This window comes from Brugia malayi (genome assembly GCF_000002995.4).
Source record: "Brugia malayi strain FR3 genome assembly, contig: Bm_v4_ChrX_scaffold_001, whole genome shotgun sequence".
NCBI lineage: Eukaryota > Metazoa > Nematoda > Chromadorea > Rhabditida > Onchocercidae > Brugia > Brugia malayi.
In genome coordinates, this window is record NW_025062479.1 from 7,887,716 (window position 1) to 7,908,255 (window position 20,540).

General features: G+C 34.5%; 2 protein-coding genes across 3 annotated transcripts; one reads left to right on the forward strand and one right to left on the reverse strand.

Moving 5' to 3' along the window:
• Positions 1-1,039: 1,039 nt before the first annotated feature.
• Positions 1,040-12,521, forward strand: Bma-dcaf-1 (Uncharacterized protein; the record flags this gene model as incomplete). Of its 2 annotated transcripts, none has more annotated exons than XM_043074035.1 (36): positions 1,040-1,194; positions 1,352-1,502; positions 1,666-1,770; positions 1,898-2,083; positions 2,202-2,348; positions 2,682-2,809; positions 2,922-3,024; positions 3,291-3,461; positions 3,674-3,775; positions 3,934-4,133; positions 4,432-4,570; positions 4,843-4,949; positions 5,081-5,201; positions 5,341-5,535; positions 5,791-5,882; positions 6,008-6,110; positions 6,383-6,562; positions 6,891-7,044; positions 7,124-7,251; positions 7,380-7,574; positions 7,652-7,782; positions 8,146-8,243; positions 8,432-8,600; positions 8,691-8,750; positions 8,879-8,954; positions 9,164-9,286; positions 9,404-9,532; positions 9,632-9,799; positions 9,877-9,953; positions 10,320-10,479; positions 10,817-10,910; positions 11,044-11,132; positions 11,302-11,484; positions 11,702-11,884; positions 12,079-12,217; positions 12,367-12,521. In XM_043074035.1, 36 exons carry the CDS (start codon positions 1,040-1,042, stop codon positions 12,519-12,521), a joined length of 4,896 nt encoding a protein of 1,631 aa, XP_042929969.1. The 2 variants fall into 2 exon arrangements, with proteins under 2 accessions (XP_042929969.1, XP_042929970.1); XM_043074036.1 differs by having other exon boundaries at positions 2,691-2,809.
• A 1,144-nt stretch (positions 12,522-13,665) lies between these two features.
• Positions 13,666-17,171, reverse strand: Bma-tbc-3 (Uncharacterized protein; the record flags this gene model as incomplete). The annotated part of the gene is made up of 13 exons (XM_001898926.1): positions 13,666-13,806; positions 13,874-13,969; positions 14,125-14,252; positions 14,361-14,543; positions 14,652-14,772; positions 14,850-14,915; positions 15,002-15,130; positions 15,300-15,490; positions 15,669-15,762; positions 15,962-16,041; positions 16,134-16,315; positions 16,910-17,044; positions 17,131-17,171. 13 exons carry the CDS (start codon positions 17,169-17,171, stop codon positions 13,666-13,668), a joined length of 1,587 nt encoding a protein of 528 aa, XP_001898961.1.
• Between the last annotated feature and the right edge of the window lie 3,369 nt (positions 17,172-20,540).

Here is a 20,540-nt window from a genome sequence, read left to right on the forward strand (position 1 = left end):
GTTTTTCACGTGATATGTCATTTTCTGAGAGAGAGAGAGAGGAAGAGCAAAAGTTGGTTTTTTCATTCGTCTTAATTTGAAAGCGTCAATGTATTAGTTAGTGATCCTAAAAAGCGGTCGACACCTGCACTCTGTTCATATACGGTAATATATCTTTTATATAAACCATCGTTCCTCCACAAAATAAATGAAGTTATTGAATTCGACAAGTTAATATTAAATGAATTTAGTTTGGTGAAGGGTTTTCACAAACTAATATGGAGCATACTTGAAATGCTGACGGCAAAATAACTGTCTTAAATAGTTTCATCTTTATGATATACACTTACTGGAACAGCTGAGTCCATCAAAATTTTTTGGTCGTCTAGTGCTAGACATAATAATGACAGGTTTTTAGTTGCAAACTGCGTAGTATTCTTTTAGAGACTGAATAGCTTCCAGTCTACTTAACTTTTCACCTGCAATACTCCTGATCATTACCGCTAACTTGTTTATTGTTTTGTTATGAATTACAAAGTTTTTTTTTTTTCCTAGTCAACAAATAATTTGGCTTTTCATGCAATGAAAATTGAAAACTGCCCGAAAGATTGTTTTAAAACTTAGTAATATTATTAGTAATGTCTCATATGATAAGAGAAATAGATAAATGTTATGGAAGGGTAATGAAATTCCATCCATCGCCACTCAATTAAAGTCACTGGTAGCTCCATATTCCATAACCTACGCATTTCAATGTTTGGGAAGTCCGCATTCCCATATATTGCGGGCGCGGCCAATCTGTTATCAGTGGCTTATTGAAACTTGAAAAAGTTCCGGGTTTGTGCAAAACGTGTATATATTAGGGATTTGTTTTTCTTATGTTACGGTATATTAAGCTACGACAAGTGAGTTGAAAGGTGTTAAGTAAAGTAAAACATAACAGATCTTAAATGCACTGATTCCGAAAATGAAGTTTGTACTTCGCGATTTTATTATTCAATTCCACACTTTCTATTCTTGTTTTACATTTAGATCATTTCCAGATTAATTTTGTATTTCGATGTTTGCTCCGTCGCGGTCGAACCACGGGACACATGCGACTCATCTGCCTCATCCAAGCCAGTCGAGCGCTGCGGGAGAATTGCAAGCTATTCTCGCTGTTTGGGAAGCTGAGAATGATAATGCTTCATTCAGTGCCAAACTATCTATTATAAGGTTTCCGTCGTTTTTTTTTTTAGGACCGAGAAAACGGTGTTTATTTCTTGAGAAAACTTCGAAATAATTTGGTTGTTGGGGTTATCACCATTGCTTTCTCGGCCAATTTTATTGGTTGATTTTGACTGAATCATTTTGACTCATTAAAAGATTGCAGACTTTCGGAATTAATAGAAGAAGCAACTGATGATTTTTTGAAGCAAGATCCTGACCCTTTGGATGGTCGTCATCCGGCTAAAACATATCCTTCTTGTATCCTGGGCCACCTGCTAAAAGTTATCAGTCGCTACGAAGAATTCATGAACAAGGTTAGAAAAAGTTGTACTGTGTGATGAATTTCATACAAATTATAACATTCTTTGCTAAATTTGATTGCATGATTTTTCATTCAAACATTCTAAGTGCACTTTGTAATTTCATTACTCGTTTTTTACGCTGCTGATTCCATGTATCTCAAAACTTTTCTTCTAGCTTCTTGTGTCTTATCTGATGTCGCGCGATGATGTTGAATTAAATATTGCCTCCGCAAGATTGTTGCTCAATATTATTCCCGGTTTAGATTCTACTGTCTTATCCGTAAGTTTTAGTAACTGATACTTTGTCCAGAACTTTTAATTGATATTTCTACCTCCTCATGAAAACATAGTTCAAAAATACTTCACAAAAGTTTTCGGAATTTGATTCGTATATGAAAATATTTCAGGAGCCAGAAGGTTTGATACCGCAACTTTATAGATGGGCAGAAAACGATGCAACCAATTGTTATTTGAGGGCGTACTCTTTTGGTCTGCTTGCTGCCGCCTTAGATGTAACAAGTGTTGCAAGTAGTCTTAAATTAGAAAATTCTGCTCTCATTCCAATTGCACTACGGCGTTTAAAGGATTTGTTTGTAAGTTATTTTGTCTTTTGGTAGTAGTTTTACATCGTAAAAAGTTATGATTAATATATTAATATATCTGTTAAACTTGTAGACTGTTCCCTTTATTTTTATTTTGTACGTTTTCTAGGAACAAATGGAAAAAGAGAAACAAGAAACTGCGGAAATATCAGAACCAGATAAGGAAAATAAAGAGGAAAATGTTGAAGATAGTGGTCCATTTGCTGGTATGTCCCGAGAAATATTCCATAGCGGTGAAAGACCTTCACTGGCTGATGTTGGTTATTTTTTAAAGTACTGCATGATAAATGAAAGAAAGAATAAGCAAAAAAAAGTGAAAATATTAAACGAAGTCAGCGTATTCATAAAATATGTGCAGAAATAGAATTATTACTAGGAATCGCTTGCAGTGGAACGCTAATTGCGGTTATCAATGTGATGCGGCTGAAATTTAAATCACGTGTTATAAAATGTAACTAAAATACATCAGTGCTTGCCGGACAGTTTCTTTATGTTAATAGCTATGTTTTCGTTGGGTTGCACTGAAAAATCTTAACAAATTTAATTTTTAAAAAAGTTCAATATTTTTAAGAAGCTTGATTTATCATAGGTTTTAAAGGAACGCGAAACAGCAAAGTACTGTGGAGAGGAAGCGTCAGGGCCATCTTTTGCCGTTATTGCGAACAATTTTACTGGATCATTGTACAGTGAAGAAAGAAAATCCATCCTAAGAATATGGTTTATTTCAGTGTTTTTTTTTTTCTTTGTTGTTGTTGTTGATGTCTTATAAAAATTTTCTTCAAGATAAGAAACTGTTAAACTTCTTTGTTGACAGTTTGTGTAGTTTTAGTGAACCGATCTACGAATCTTCTGTATCCGAGAATCTAGAACTATCCGTACCACCGCGGAAAAAAGTTAGACTGGATAGAGAACAACACGCTAGTTTTTATGAAGTTTGTACAAATTAGTTATTTTTCTGAATAAATTTCGCATTTTCATTCATTTTTCATGTTGCACTTGATTTCTCTTACTACCTGTTCTCTTGATTTTCTTATTGTCTTTTTTTTTTCTACCCCTCGAAAAAGTTGTTTTTTGATTAGATTAAAGATCGGTTTGTTTTCGACAAATATTTAAACACATAAAAAGTACCTTTTACATTATTTATATGACACTGGAAGATTCATGACATTAATATGACTTCTAATTTTTTTGTCTTCAGACTCGTAGCTCAAGCACATCGCTGGGATCATTTATTGAAGGAAAGAGTAATAGTCAGTGGGCTGTAATGCAAAAACGACGTCTGGGAGAATACCGAATCTTTCCTTTAACAACTGTTATGGAACAGCGCCTAATTATTCAGTATCTTACACCTATTGGAGAATATCAGGATGTGCTGTATTTGCTTCTTTCTTGCGATAGTTTACTACCGAGTATTTCAGTTTTTTTTTTTTTTTTTTTTTTTTTTTTTTGTAGGGCAAATGGATTATTGGTATTATACTGTTATTCTTAGCATAACATAGAATTTCTTATTTTTTTGTTCTCAGCACTAGTGTAATATGCCAGAATGCTTTGGATAACAGCACTTTATTTTAAACATTTCAGCTTTTGAAAGAAACTTATGAGAATCGTTCATTGGATCTTGTTCTGCGCTATTTGGAAGGTGCTCGAAATCACGATAGCCGTCTCATATTTGATGTTTTAAAGGTTCCTTGTGATTTAAGATGATGGAAATTCTTTTTGATAAATGGTATTAGTCTGTCAAGTGTTAACACTGGATTTTCAACCTCATAAACCAGAATTTTTGTATCCTGAAAAAAGAAGTTTCACAGGTAATTTTTCTTTAAGTGTGATCTGTTTTCCAGTATCTTGCTGGTCTTTTGGTTCATCGTAGACTCGCGCTGGATTTTGTGGCCGCTGGTGGTGTAGATCTTTTGATTCGTATAGAACGTGATTCACTGGCATCAGTTGTTGTTGGAACATGTCTTTATTATTTGGCTTATAATGCAGATGCAATGGAAGGTGTTTGCCTTTTGCCGGAACAAACTCTTAATGAACTCGTTCAGTAAGTTCATGTATTTTGTTGTTATTTCATTGGATTGAGATACTATCATTAGGACATTATGATGATGTTTGTGTTTGTAATAGCGTGGTCCTTGAATCCGTGTGAAATATTTCCTGAGTCACTGGCAGATCTTTCAATCGATTAAGCATATCAAAAACCTGACCTGGATGATTTTCATTTGACGACCCCAAACCATCCTCGAGAAGAAATTAGATGTTTATTGCAAACCACCTCTTCACACTCAATACATTTAGGATAATTTAGTGCTTGTTATAAAATTTCAAATCTTTATTTCCAGCTACGCGTTGTGGCTTTTGGAGCATAGTTATGAAAGTGGTCGCGCTGGATCGTCAATGTTTTTTACTCATGCATTCCAATTTCGACCTGTACTTGAACGATTCGATGATTATGATGGGCCTCGACGCCTGTTTAATTATGTAAAAATTTCAAAATAGCATCATACGATCTGAAGTACTCTGGTTACAAATACTTATGATGGCAACAGTTTTTAATTTCTGGGTGAAAGCATCTGGAAGCATTCATTCTGTCGCTCATATCTTTATTTTTCTTTAATCTACCGCTAAGCTTGTAAGAGAAAAGTATGAACGAAATTTAAATAATATACACGCGCTAATTTTCTTAGTGATAAAGTACTATTTGACAAGCGAATAGATCTGGATTCCAGTTTGTTCATGTTTTTCTGTTCCAGATTTCGACCTTAACCCTTTTGCAAGAAGATTCGGATACTGTTCTTTCTGATGAACATCTCTATACTAGTATGCAAGCTATTCGAAATACTTGCATGGCTTTTAGAAGGTATATTCATTTATAAAAGCTTCCAAAGGTTTTCGGGGTATTGTTTGATCAAAGCAATTATAACTGAGTGTTAATATCAATTGCCTATTTTTTTCTACCTAATGTTTATGCATTTTTTTGTGATGTTTCAGTTATATGGCTGCCCACATTTTTGTCAAAGTGGAACATCTGAAGCGAACACATGTATCTCGATTACAGTGTCTCAGGGATATCGTCATCCCTTCGTGTGTTCATGGTTTGCCGGCTAACAAGGTTGAATACTGTCATAGTTCTTTAGTTCAAATATTCTCTTTGCTAAACAAATATACTGCATTTCTAAGTAGAAATGCTGGTTCAAAAAATTCCTCGTTTTTCCTGTTGCACTTCCTTTTCCGTAAGAGTTTAGTTACAGGGGATGCATCTGGATGACGAAAATTTGAAAACTTGCGTTTGGATTCTGCTGCATACTTTGAGTTTGCATTCATCTTGGCGACCTGTTGATGAATTGAAACGTTTAGGAGTTATTCGCACTATGTATTTCCTAATCGGTACAGCTAATTCCTGGAATGGTGGTTCAAAAGTTGAAATTCTTAAAATGTCTCTTGATGTAGGTTCTTTTTTGCCACATATTTCAACCTTTCTTCGCATTAAATCACTTTCATTGATTTCATTTCCTGATTGATTGGGTTTGCTGCTGTTATTTGAATTGAGTAATGTTTTTTTTCATCCATACATCAAGGGAACTGGAAATGATGCGAATAATTTTGCGAAGGAAATCAGCTTTTGCTCTACAGTAGGCACAAAGCATTTAATTTCTGTTGCAGTAATGTGCACTTAAATTAATAGGAATTTTTTACTCAAGGTTCTGTGGATGTGTTCTGCCGTCCCTCGGATTCAGATGGATATTTGCGAGAGTACATTGAAAATACGAGACCAAAATGTTGAATCTCTCGGGTAATATATTTCTTTAAGCAGACATGTTCGGTGTGGTTAAAGAGAACTGCGGATGAGATCATTTAGATTTTATGTGTAGTTGAATTGAGTTTTTTGTTAATGGTTTCATGAGCTTTGAATTTCAGAGTAATTTTGGAACTTTGCGAAGGCGAAATGATAGCAGACTCTGAAGTTCAGTTCGCTGCTTTGAGGGTGATAATAAATTGTGTGTGTGCTCCACTGGAACGGGTCGGTTTGAATTTCTTTAAAGTGTAAGAAGTGTGTTCAGTGATTCAGTAGAATTTATTCGTCATCTGAAATGTTTTGCTTATTTCTAAGTAGACGTATGCAGACTGAGTTAGCAAACCACATAATTAAAATAAAATAGCATGGATGTTTGTTGCGGTTCCAAAATTACTTATATTTTGTAAGGAGGAATAACGTGCAGATGAATAAGTGTTTGCTGTCTAACTAACTATCGAGGATTAACAACTTTTGACGAGGAAGGTCATCCTTTTCAGCATAGTGGACGATTAGCTTTATCGCCTTCAACTAGTGACACTTTAGTACACGTCTCTGATTCTCGAATAAGCTGTCGAAGTGTCGGAACCCCTTATAAAATACGAAAACAAAAAAAAGCACAGATGGAATTTTTTCTGGATAAAGTGTGGAGTGCTATTCGAAGAAATAATGGAATTATGGTGATTTTTAATCTTAATACTCCATTGAAAATAGATCTATTTTATGTTATATCTTATGCCTGGAGTTCGTTTATGTAATGTTGAGTGTAACCAAATAGATATTCTGAATTCTCTTTCTTTTGGGAGGTGTTTCAGAACAGCGAGTTGTTTTGTTACTCTCTATATTTCAAAGTTTTCTATTTGCAGCTCCGAGTTTCAGTTATGCTGCTAAAGTATTATACAGAAAATATCTGTTGAAAATTGTTAGTTATTGCAAGAAGAAGAAAAACTGTCTAATCCTTTTTTTCATTTTTGTTTCGCGGTTTTTCTATTTTTTTTTTCTTTGTAGATCTTGAAAAAATTATTGTACACAGAAACGCCAATCACAGAAGCGGATGCGCTTCGTGGGATTGCGTGTCAAATTCTCAATGGTTTAGCACGTTCCGAAAATGTTCGTCAAATCCTCGAAGTAATGCCACTCATTGCAAACAGCGAGCTTTGTGGTACAATTTTAGCAAATTTTTTAATGTACAGTTATTAATACGTGACAGTTTTTTTGAGTATCTTTCGTCTTAATTTTAGGTCTAATGCGTGAGCCAGTTCTGCAGGAACGACGTGCTGAACACACTCGGTTTTGTGAACAAGCTCATTTGCTGATTGAGAAGATCACCAGAAAACGAATCCATGATTTTCCAAAAGATATGACGAAAGTGCATGTTTTGCTGATTTTATTTTTTGAACATACTGATAATGATAAGATAAAACTGTACGCATGAGAATTATGCTATGATTCAACAGGCTACATATTTTCATCAAAAAGATTTTGTGAATATTACAGGAAAAACTTTGGAAATGGCATATCGTTGCTCATACCAAAGTTGTTTACAACGACAAAGAACTACTACAACTAATACATCAACATCTGATTAAAAAGGGTATGCTCAAAACAGCGGAGAATTTAAAAGAAGAAGCCAATTTACCTGATATACCCGCAAGCCGTGTCTCCACTCGTCTGCTTTCTATTGGTCCATTGGTAATTTTGTTTTGCTTTTCGTCATTGAACTCTAATATCGTTCCGTAATAGGGAAAATTTTTTCAAATGTTTTTTAGCCAAAATGTTTTGGGAACACTTTTTCTGATGTCGACAGCGATATTGTGTCAGGGAAAACTTTGGTTTTGAGCACTTTCGATGGCAATAATCGGCGTCGAAGAAGTGAGCGGTTAACAGCACCCATCATTACGTAAGATTTTAAATCAAAGTATCTGGCACTGCAATATCTTTTAATATACTTGCTTTTAGTTAAAAGAAAAAGCCTGTTCCTGGAACTGTATATTACTTGCAAATTTTGTTAAATGCAAAAATTTTATTTTTTCATTCCTTCCGTGTCACGGATTAACACTTGTAAAGTTTTGCAGAATGAATTGATTAAGCTTAATTAGTTTGCATAAATTGTTCACCTTTATCTTTTTCCCAACAAGGCAGTCTTATATTCTTTACTGAGTTACGTATTGCTAAATATCGAAATAATGAAATGTTTATTAAATTATGTTTTAAATGAAACTGTGGAACGATATGTTCATTGCATGTAGATATCTTGTTAAAGGGCAGAACACATGCTTCTTAATGAACAGCGAGATCAGATAGCTTCCTTATCCTCGACACCCATGTCAAAATCAACAAAGGTGTTGAATATTGCTGGACGTAAGTTTCTTTTTTTAGTAACATTGCGTATCTGTGATGCTCAAAGCTACTGTGTAGGAATAATAAGCAATGTTACTACGTGTTTTTTCAGTGGAAACTGTTAAAGCACCTATTTTTCTGTGATTTCAAAAACTGACATTTCGCCGGTACTATTTGTCTTTTTTACTGTTATATGTTTGTTTTTTCAGGTCGTCATTGTGATGGAAGCTCACCAGGAACATCTTTTCTAAGTTACTATTCAACAGACCTTAGGAAACCTGAGGTTACGGACAGTACCGAAAGCTCCACAAACCCTCAGTTGTCGGCAATGCCGGTTCCTCCAAAAGATCTTGACGAAATCGTTACAGATTTTTTCAGGTATCATTTGACTTGGTTTAGTCCCAAATTTTTGGAGTGAATCAGCGATAGAATCATAGAATAAATTCTAATTTTGGAGTTATTTTTCAGAAAGCAACATTCGGCATGTTGTAATCCGATATCTACATGTCCTCCCTTCTCGCTTTACTAGTATGTTACACTGAAACTGATTTATGTAGTTTCCTTTAAAAAAAAATCCAGTAAGCTAATTTCTGTTAAACAACAGTTTATTTTTTATTCAGAAAAATTCAACAAAGACTCTAATATTTTTGTTGCAGTCCACACCACTGTCCGGAACCACAACGTAAACGCTTTGCTCCAAAAAATATTGCTAATCGATTTTTAAGCCGTCCGGTAAATTGTTTTCATTGAAATCAGCATAAAATGGGATATATTGAGCGAAAAGAAATTGAATTTATATCCTAAAACATTCTTAATATTTTCTGTAATATTGTCAAATGTTGTAAATATTATAAAAAAAAAATAGTGTCAAATATTATAACTAGTGACTTAATCAATTAAATGTCTGCAAAACAAATGCTGTTAGTAATTCATCATTTTAGTTAATTTCGGCTGCGTGGAATCGGGAAAGGTTCAGAGAGGACATTCATTTTGCTTTCAGTCGCTTTCGTCCAGTGCGATCATTTACGGAAAGCGAGGAGACATTTACTTGCTGCAGTTTTTCGGTAATTTTTCTGCAAAAAATTTAGGGGAAAATGGATTTGTCTCCTTATTTTTTACTGCAAAATACACAACGTGTTTTTTTTTGCGACTTGTCAAGGGATTTCTTCATTATTTTTCAGATTGATGATGAACACATACTATTAGGTTCTTATGCTGGAGCATTGAACTGGTTTAATATACATACTGGTGCTGAAGAATCGAACACCGAGTGCCATCACAGTGCAATTACTGGTATCGAACAGTCAAAAGTGAATCATATTTTTTCTATTTAATTTATCGTATACTCGGATATTTTAAACATTGATTCTCGATTTCTAATTTTCGACTGTTATTACGAAATATTTCAGGATGGTTCACTATTGCTTACTTCATCGGCTTTTGTGAAGCCACTTTCTTCGCTTTGGCGTATTGGTGAGACACAGGAACATATGATCAATTTTCCGGATGAATACTTTGTTGAGTTCAATAAAACAGTACAAGATCGTATCATCGGAACGCAAGGGAGTAAAGCAACGGTATTTTTCTTACAGTAATTACAAATGATAAACTGATTTACAATTCTTTTGTATTATGTAGCTAAAACTCACTTTAGATTTATGATACGGAAACTGGTCGAGCTGTGGTTCGCCTTTTTGATGAAACTTTGGCAAATAATTATACCCGTAACAAGTTAGTTCATTATTTAATGGAAAATAAGACTGCGTATATACTCAGATCACTGTTATGATCTTTTATCAAAATATGTTGATTTTCTTATGCCATTCTAATCTAAACTGGTTCGTATCTTCTTTGCAATATTTGCTGAACATGTACTAATTTTTGGATAGTCAACAATATTTGATACATATTATGTCCATTTTTCCTCCACTTTAACTCTATCCATTAATGGTCATTCGCACAACACAATGTGGCATTTGAATTTCCAAGGCAGAAGTTTGTATGAAATTTTTCTTCAGTATAGGTTACTAGGACATAGAAAAATTTTTCTGCCTAGTTACAAGGTATTCTTGAGTATCTATAAAATAGTGAGTTTAGGGCAACATTTGACCCGAGAGATGAATTGATATTAAATGATGGTATATTATGGGATCCGAGATTGGGGACAAAAATAGTGCACAAATTCGACAAAATGAATGCTGTTAATTGTGGTATGTTCCACCCACGTGGAAACGAAGTTATCATAAATTCTGAAGTGGTTCGTCTGATGTCCATTTTTTGTTTTAGTACAAATAAAACGTGTTCAGTAGTGTTAGGTATCGACTTGTTTCTCATTTATTTTTGTTTGTATTGAGTCGACAAACTCTTTTAATTCCCGAGCAATTTAAGAGCAAGATTCTAACTTTGCAACATCAATTCTCCTTTTCAAGTTATTATAGGCAGCAGAATTTTTTCCACCTTTCCAATGTGCAGTAGTTTTGCTTTCATTCTGATTGTGTCATTTCAAATTCGGATTGGTGGGATGAAATCTAAGGTGGTAGAAATCTTTTTAGTCCTCATAAATGGTGCTCATTTTTTAATGATGAAATTTCTAGTGGGATGTGCGAAATTTCAAATTGCTTCATAGTATCAGTGCACTCGATCAATGTAAAATTGTATTTAGCGGTGGTACAGATGCTATTTATGGATGTATGTTCTTTTCTATGCTGAAAATTCAACTAATTTTATTTTGATGAAGAGTAAAACCGCTTCGGTTTATACATTAATATGATCTGGATTGAGATGCCACTACAACTATTAAAATAATTGTGAAGTTTTTCAGCTACATATTTGGATGTAGAAGAAATAGATGATCGCTTTCGTCAAACATTCGCTTGTTCATTTCGAACTTTCGATTCCACTACCTACAAGGTATAATTTAGAATTAGTAGTGACCGTACATACTACTATGTTGAATATATCTCCAGTTTCATTCCTGGTATATGGAGAGCTAGTGTGATGTAAAGTATAGTTGTCTATTCTCTTTATCTTTATCCACATCCAGTACTTTTGATTTTAAGAAAGATCAGATTTTTTGCAGGTAATTACAACAGTGGATGCAAAACGAGCTTTATTCGATTTTTGTGCTGATCATAACGATCAGTATATGGCTTTGATTGAAGCTCATGGAAATGCTGATGATTTGTTGGAGTTGCGAGAAAATGTTTGCCGTGTCTACGAGGTTGGGAAACGCCGTGAAGCAGACGAGTGTGATGATGAACAAGTACATATTTTTTGCATTTTAGTGAATGACAGAACTGTATAAATTCTTCCAGAAATCGTCCATATTTTTTAATTCTTATAGTTCCTTGAAAATGTTCAATTGGAATTAACAGCTGTTGCGAACTTTGTACATGTTTAAGTTGGTGGTTGCCTAACCGGACATTTAAGTGTTTTAGTCTTTGTTAAATGCTTAACAGTGTTGAAAGAATTCCTTGAAGGAAGAAACAGGTGATGATAATGGAGATGATGATATGGGCTCATCGAGTGAAATGGATACATCGCTTGGTGATACAACTGCTACGGATTCTTCATCAGAAGAGAATTCTGATGAAGAAAGTGATGAGTCCTTATATGAATCAACACATAGTCTTAATGGCAGTTTAAATGATGAAGATGAACAGGTATGTTCTTTCCACAAAGTTTGGTAATGAATATTTTATAATTTCAAGATATCTTGATGGTGTTCATGTGGTCAGTAAGAAGTTCTAGTTAAAAAAGAAACTACCAACACTTTAAGGATTAACCAATTATTTTTTTCAAGTAACAATTGTTGAGTTTCACTTCAACGTGAATTGAGAAATTTTCCTGTTTTTAGTGGGCAGATGATGACGGTCACATTTCGGAAAATGGCGAAAGTTCAGAACGAAGTAATGGTGTTCTGCTGAGGATTGGTGATCGTGAAGCACTAAACATTGTTTTTGATCCAGGCACAAACCGGCGAGATATTCGCTTACGTATGTTACCATTATGTAGTTTGGAAGGGGCGAAAACATTTTAGTACTTCGTCTGTAATCTTTGAGAAAATGTCCTATAATTTTTTTTTTAATCTGGTTCCCTAAAGCTCGAAATGTTTGCACTGAAGTCGAGTGGTAAATTTTTTAAGTGCAAGCTTTGGCGGTGGATTCAGACAGCGATACAGAAGTGGATGTGAGCTACAATCCTGACGATGACTCAGCCAATACTGATATGCATCCAGGTTCAAGTTCAATAGTTTTAAATCCGATACTTCGAAGACAGCGAAGAGCTGAACGGGAATAATAGTTCACCACTTGTATAGTAAATTGAAGGGTTTATGTCTGTGTTAAGTACTTGTGTATTGCTAGCTGTCGTTTTCATTCGTTGTCCACATCTGAAGCTTTGTTTACAAGCTAAACGTTGTACTTGAATTTTATAGTAACTTTTTTTGAAAACGAGTGTTGGGTTTGGTTTTGTGCATGCATTATATTTTGTTTCGTTGCCTATTTCCTCCAGTCCACTGTAACACATACCTGCTGTAGTTCTCGGACGAGACTACCTCTGACCCTCGACTTTTATATTACATTCTTACTTGCCACTTTTATCACATTTGTATACAAATTTCTCATAGTTATTTTGAAATGTTAATTCTAGTCCACATTTTCGTTTCATGCAATGGGTTCCACTTATTAATTGAGGAGTACCTTTATTGCAATTTAGGGTAGACATTTTCTCTCGATTTGATTTTTTTTTTTTTCGAGAATGAAAGGCACAGTACTCATGTTTCAAACTATCGTCTGTTGAGATTGCATCGAACCGACTTCGAATTGTGAGAATATGTAACATGTACTCTTCCATAAGATACGTAGGCAGTTCCACGCAATGATTTTTGACACTATGTGATCATATATTTGTCTTTTGATCGATTAAACCTGGTAAAAACTTTCTATGTTATGTCTTATGTGGAAACACGCTGATAACAGTAGTCAAATAATTTATTTGCTATGAAATCAGAAGTAGAATTCTCACAACCACCATAAGGTTAGGCACTTTTTTAACCTTGCTAAGATAGGGGACTGTGTACCAGGAACCTTGGGAACTGTAAAGGATTTATGAAGTGGAAGTCTCCTACGCACCCTGCAAGATAGCGTAGCGTCTACAATGATATCTAAACAGCTGTTTTATTGGCGGTTTCCAGTAAGGTTTGTTTTCAGTGAAATATAGGAATAGAAAGGTAGTGAAAAGGGCCAGTACATCTTTGCATCTCTCCGCTTAAGACAACTGAATTATAAACAGTGCACATACCAATTTCGCTTGGTGTTTTGAAAACTATGAGAAATGGCGAGAAATTAAATGGTGATAAGTTAAACATAGTGCGGACTGTTCAATGGTAAAGAAACTAAAGAACAAGGAGTAATTCAATGTAGCAAATGTTTTCTAAATCTTATTACGTACTCACATCTTGTATCAAATGATTCTTAGCGCCATCGAAAAGTGCCATCAAAGAAAAGGCATCTGCTGTTAACTCACATATCTGCTGATCTCCCCAGCTATGCGTCGGAAGATTTTGTAATAGCAGCATTATTCCCTGCAATTTAGTACTGAATTCATTAACGAATTCATTAATCTCAAGATACATGACACTTTTTAGAAACCTGAAAATCCTTTTCTGCTTGCAATTGCTTAGACCACATTCGAAGAAAAGCTGCACACACATAGCCATGAAATTGCGAAAAACCATTCCTTTCACTCTGAAGAAATCTGGACATCTAAGTAAAAATTTTCAGAATCCGGCGAGTCTGGTCAAAAGAAACAATTTCACCAACAAACTACATCTTCTAATTACCAATAAATTCTTTCAGGACTAAACTAGTGTAACATATTGCCTAATCAGACAGGAGCCCACCAAGAAAGTATCCCAGAGGCGAATTGTGGCTCGCAAAGGGATTTCTCTCATGAGAACATTATTCATCCAGCGAAATGCAAACTGTAAATACTCAACACCATGTGTTTCCAAATGACGATGAAGCTGCTCTGAAAGTAAAGGGAATGTTATACTTTGAAATCTGTAATTACTCATGACAGAATTTCATGCAGATTTATTCATAAATTCGGAAAATATAATCATGCAAGTGAACTTACTGTCAACACGACTCATCAGATGTCGTAACTGCGACACTTTACGCTGAATACCTGGTTGTGCAAAGGTATAGTTATCTTGGATTTTATCCAACAATGCTGTGACGCACCAAAAACTATCTGCTTCAACAATTTCAATTTGCTCTCGTGGTAATTGACTTACATCATATGTGCCAACTTCTGTATCTAAAATTATTCTTCATTCAAAGCACTTGTCTTTCACTACTTAGTTTTTATAAGATTTCATTTCAGTAATGTTAAAATTCAGTTAGTGAATTAAAAAAATAAATTAACCGTCAGATACGAATTCTGATAGAAACACAACAAAAAAAGGTGTGACAAGATCATTTATCCCTTGCACATAACCACTTGCTGGGTGGCGAATTGCCCAGATATACAAAATATGTTCAAAGATCTGCAAAAATAAGAAAAAATAAGATCAGGAAAAGTTAGAGAAAAAAGTATCCAAAATTTGGAACAATCACAGCATACCTCCTGCACTACTTTTTGCTGGAACAGTGGTATCAGGGGACACATACGTGGAATATCAATGTGTATCTGTAAATCAATTCATTTGACATTCCATTTTTAATAGCATTTTTAATGAAAATGCAGAAAACAGTGGACTAGTTTAATCTATAAACCTGTCGAAATGTATCCTGATGCTGCTCGTCGTACCGAGTATGGAAATATTGTTCCACATAACGCCAATACTCTTCCCTTTTTCTCGCAAGTGTTACTTCACGACGCTCAAAATTTGTTGGAAGATATCCCTAATTTACAGAAAAAGTATTAAGCAAGATGAAAGAAAAAACTCAACACTAAAAAATGATAATTATGCTGTTTGTGATATTCTAAATAGCAATGTTAAACGAAGTCATGAAAACACAAAAATAAATATAGATGAAAGAAAAAAAGTTGAAACAGTTAGTGACTATTTACCAGTAATATCCGCCAAATAGCTGGTCGTAATTTATGAGGTATACCTAACCAACAGTCCTTACGCAACTGCTCCAAATCAATATCTATGGTTTTCAAAGACTGTTCTTCAGTTTTTGGACTTAACGACGGGCTTGTATGAACACCGAGCTGGGCGCGTAACCGATCAAAGCGAGCATGGTCACGCTGAAGAGCTGTAAAAGAGCCATAAATTTAGGAAAAAACAACTGTTTCATTATAATCGCACCGATCAACTGACTAGAACTGCTGCATCAGTATGTGTAGATGGAAGAATGCAGTTATTATTATTATTTTTTTTTTCATTTGTTATTTGACTTTAGAATTATGCACAAAAATTGCAAAAATAAAAACCTAAGGTATGCCCTCGAACTGTCGGTGAATTATGTGCCATCGTCGGAGTACCTACTACTGAACTTGATGGTGCTCTTCCGTATTCAACCGATATCTGCAGCTTTTCCAAGAAATAAAAAATAAAATTCAGTCCCAATTATTCTTACCATAATCTCAAATCTACATTAATACTAATGGGTTCATGTATATCTGCTTAGGCATTGCGCATAAATCTTCTGCCATAACTCAAGGAATCTCATGTTCATACTTTTCAGAAATAATATTCCGGATTTTTAAAAAGCAAAAATACTTACTTCTGGTAGTCGCGGATATAAATTTATAGACAGATGCATACCACTACTCCCTGCCGGCACTATTGTCCCTGGTATTGGTTCTAAAATTTGAAAAACACGATTTATAAACTTCCTAATAAAAAATGAGATGTATAACACGAAACTTCAATAAAAGAAAAAAAAATCTATCTACCTTTCTGGATAGCCAGACGCTGCATGGCCTGTATTTTACTGTTTCTTGAGGGAATTGGATTAACTGGTGGCATTATCAAGTCACGCGCTACCAAGTTGGCATGTCGTTCGAGAACTTTTGCAGCACTCGTACAAGCAACTCGCTCATCCAGTGTTACAGATACATCCCAAGCATCCGATACGCTGAAAAAGTTGCTCGCTTTATCCAGTTATCCATATGCTGAAACCTAGAAAAAGATATTTGCTTTTTATATGATTGTTGAAAAGCCGCTCACCAAATCGAGCAAGTATTGTAACATTAAAACATTGTTAAGCTGAACTCAAAAAATTAGGTTGTTGAACTCAGTTAAATAATAACACAAATAGAATTTCGGGAGAGAAACTAATACGACTTCCTTCCCTCAGACTTTACTTGATGAATGACTCTAACCCGCCCTTACATTAAACGTCTACAAATTAAAAGTGATCGACTGCCTAGTTTACCATAGCTCGCTGATTCAATTCAAAGTGTTTAACAGGAGATGAGGGAATGAAACCACGAGTGAGGTCATGCAATAAAAAAAGTGCTATACGATATCACTGAGAAAATAAGCCTGGTGATTAGGTAGTAAGAATCGCTTAACCATGACCTATATAGAAAGCTCCTAAACTACTCAAAGCATTTAGGCATATTTCACGATGTTAATGAAGGTCTAATCTAGAATGAACTCATATCTCCAAATGGAATGTTTTATAAACACAGATTCACTAAACAGTCAAGTGAAAATCGTCATCTACCTGTCCACATAATTTTGGAACTTTGCTCCAGAACTTGAATGCTGATTATCTGCACCATCAACTCCGCCGACACCACTTGCAAAATCATTGTATTCCGTTAATGGAGGGTACTGAGCACCATAAACAGGCCTGACACTATAAAATAAACTTTACTAATGAAGTATGGAGACCAATTATATGTTCTGGTTTGTAAAGAAGAGAAAGTTGCAAAATGACCAAACCTTCCAGGTATTGCTGATTGTTGAATCCAGTTGTGACTCATTGCTTTGCAGGCTTAGTTCATTTCCATCTTGTAACATTAAACTTTTCCTTGCTAACACCACATCAACACTTAAAAAGTAACGCCACCAAACAAAACTGCTTCAAAATAATGCAAGCAAAGTAAAGTAAACACTACACAACCACAACCAACAACACAATACTAATTAGCCAACTTTGACATACTGGTATATCAACGAACCAATAAATCGGAGACATTACTGTGAATGGTCAAAGTTTTAGCAATTCTTGATACTCTAAAATGAGGAATCAGGGAAGAGTGGCGGACAGTTTATAAATCCCATTTGCACCATGCATCCTGCTGTGCACCTTTTGCCCCGACCAGTCAGTGGCCTTCGCGAACATTGCCTTACATTTGCACTCGACTCGGTGAAAATTCGGTTGCAAACGGACAGTATCTTGGCCCGTTAAATCATGATATCTGCTAACTGTGTTTACACGAGCAATGATGAGGGGAGAGGTATGGTAGTGTGTATGATTTTATGTGGTGGAAGACAAATTCATTGGGGACGGCATTCTTTTCTTCGTTTAATACAAGCACAGGTTTTCTATTACATGTGGACTCAGATCAAATCCATGATAAGGTCGATTTCGAGCAATCAAAATGTGGTTAGTGCACAGAATTACAGATCTGGCGGTGATGATTATTTCAGAGGACTTGTGATATTTTGTCTGCCTCTCGAAAGAAAAACATTGGTAAACCTCTCGAAAGAGGTTTACCAATGTTTATAGCTCTACTGCTACAGCGACGCTACATAATTCTGTATTTAAGGTCATATTTAATTAATATTAAATGAAGGCTGAACATAATGAATGATCATTTAGATAGAAAATGAATTGATTTCAGAAACTTCAGGACAGAAATGAACAAAAAGTACTATAATGGACTGAGAGAAATAAATCACTGCTCTTTATCAAATGGTAACCAGCGCTGCTGTCAGATCTAGATAGAACTGTTAGCATGTGCCACGCATCGCATTCTTGGAAAATGAAATATTTATTTTACGCCAATGTCTTTTTAAATGAGTGGAAATATCCAAACCGATTTAATTCCTTGATTCATTATGATCAAAATCATTTACGTTTACGATGCTGAGTATTCAAGAATCTTTTGTGAGTTCAGATTTATCTCAGCTATATGAAATGGACAATGATTGATAGTAATACAAAAGGAAAAACCAAAAATAGTGAGAAACCAGAAATATTCACCATTAATTGACCACCATATAAGCGAAGAAATGTTTTTCAGCACATACAGAAGGAGTGCTAGGAAAGATGTATCCATGTTCAACTTTGTATTTCCTGTCAACTTTTCCTTTAAAATTAGACTGTTGAAAGAACTACAGTTGTAGTTGCACATCATCCATTTCAATTTATTTCAGGTAAGATTTTTCAGTAAGTTATTTTTTGATGACTGAATTGCAAGTATTGAGGACCGATTTAGATAAAAGGACTTGTGATTCGTTATATTTTTCAATCCTAAATTTTTATTAATGATAAATGCCACATTACTTGAATCAACGGAGCATTTGTAATTTTTTTATGTCAAATTTCAAATCTTCCAACCTACCCCAAAATACATGCAAAGAACATTAGAGACATACTTGCCACGGTACGGCTATTCAATAAAGTATGTATATTCTGTTTCTGCAGATACCGCTTCCCTATATGTTTGGATGAATAAGTATGCCTTATAAGTGTTGCTACGGATAATCGAGGTGACACAGTGCATGTACATAAACGTACGCTTTTCTTTGAGGTGTACGTAGTACAATATAATGAGAAGTGTGCTTCTTAAATACCTTATGTAGACATATAGATTCTATTGTGTTTATGTGAGAAATTATTTCTCTTAATATTATGACTTTCAAAAGGAAGGAATGAGAAGCGCGCTTTTTAATAATTTTGTAATAGTCTCTTTGGGAACCAAAATTCCTACAAATGCTGACATAAAAACCTAATATAAAGGCTAAGCAATAACAATATATGTAAACATACAGAGATACAAGCATACAGACACTTATACAAAATGTTTCACAAGATTTTACTACCACATTTATGGGTTCTTTGAATCTTGCGATACAACCTAAATTCCGATTCATTTCAGTGAGTGAAAATTTACGTCTCACTCTTATTAGGCGCTTTCTGCTATATATTCGAAAAAAAGAAAGGAGTACCGCAAATTTATCTCTTAGTAAGTTATAAACTTGAGAATTAGCGAATGGGACACCACAATCGATTTTACACATATTAGTGGCGAGAATTTGTCAATCGTAGAAAATTGAGTAGCTAGCAATAAAATAAATTCTGCTTTGCTTCTAGGTTTTATTTGTAACTTTTGGATCAATTTAGATTATTTGTTTATCCATGTCCATGGATTGTGAAAATCCGGTCCCCTGAAAAACTAACTACTTGCTCTATCAACCATCGCATGCTAGTAACATGAATGGATCTCACGTCAAAAGTCTGAAGAATTTTAACGATCGTAACATGTTTGAATGTATGAAACTATGAAGACTGTTAAACAACTTAACGTTACTTTTATCTATTTGCTCTTAAGTTCTATTGATCTTGCTTGATGCTTCAGCAAAAGCAACAAATTTAAAATTGATAGAGCAAATAGTTAGTTGTTCAGGGCAGTTACTCGATTTTTACAGTCATATGCATTGAAACTGTAAATAATTTTGAAATTGTAAATAAATAATCTAAAGAAATGATCCAAAAGTTATAGCACAGAACTTAGAAGCATTATATATAATTTATAGTCCAAAAAAAAAAAGTTAAAAAAAAATTGTCACTTGAAGAAAAGTAACAATATTTTTTTTTAATACTGAAATAAAATCGTGAATATCAGAAAATTTAAGTCACTGCAACTATGTTGTATGCTTTATTCATGTTTCTCAAAGCTGCTGACATTTACAACAAAGCATGCACGATAATCTGCAGTTTATTGGTAAAGTTACAATTTGATCAAATGTTTTAAAAGCTTTCGTTTTTTGAGACATCGTATGTTATATCATTTTTTCCAACTGGATATGAAATGTCTGATATGCTTGAAGTGTAATTAAAAGCCAAGAAGTTCATTGTTAGTGCGAAATAATTCTGAAAAGCGAAAACAAACTTTGATTTTATCCTTTCAGTGTTATTGACAAGTCATAAGAACATTATTGTATCAATAAAAAGACCGAAGTCTACATGAAGTGGTTTATGTAAATTTCTCTACATCCTGTGTTTATAAGTATAACGCATTTGCGCGCCTTTCTGTATCACCATATTCTTGGTACACATCTGCGCCTACAGCGCTCCACCGTCATTATCTTTAAAATATGAGCAATAATTTTCATTAACAGAT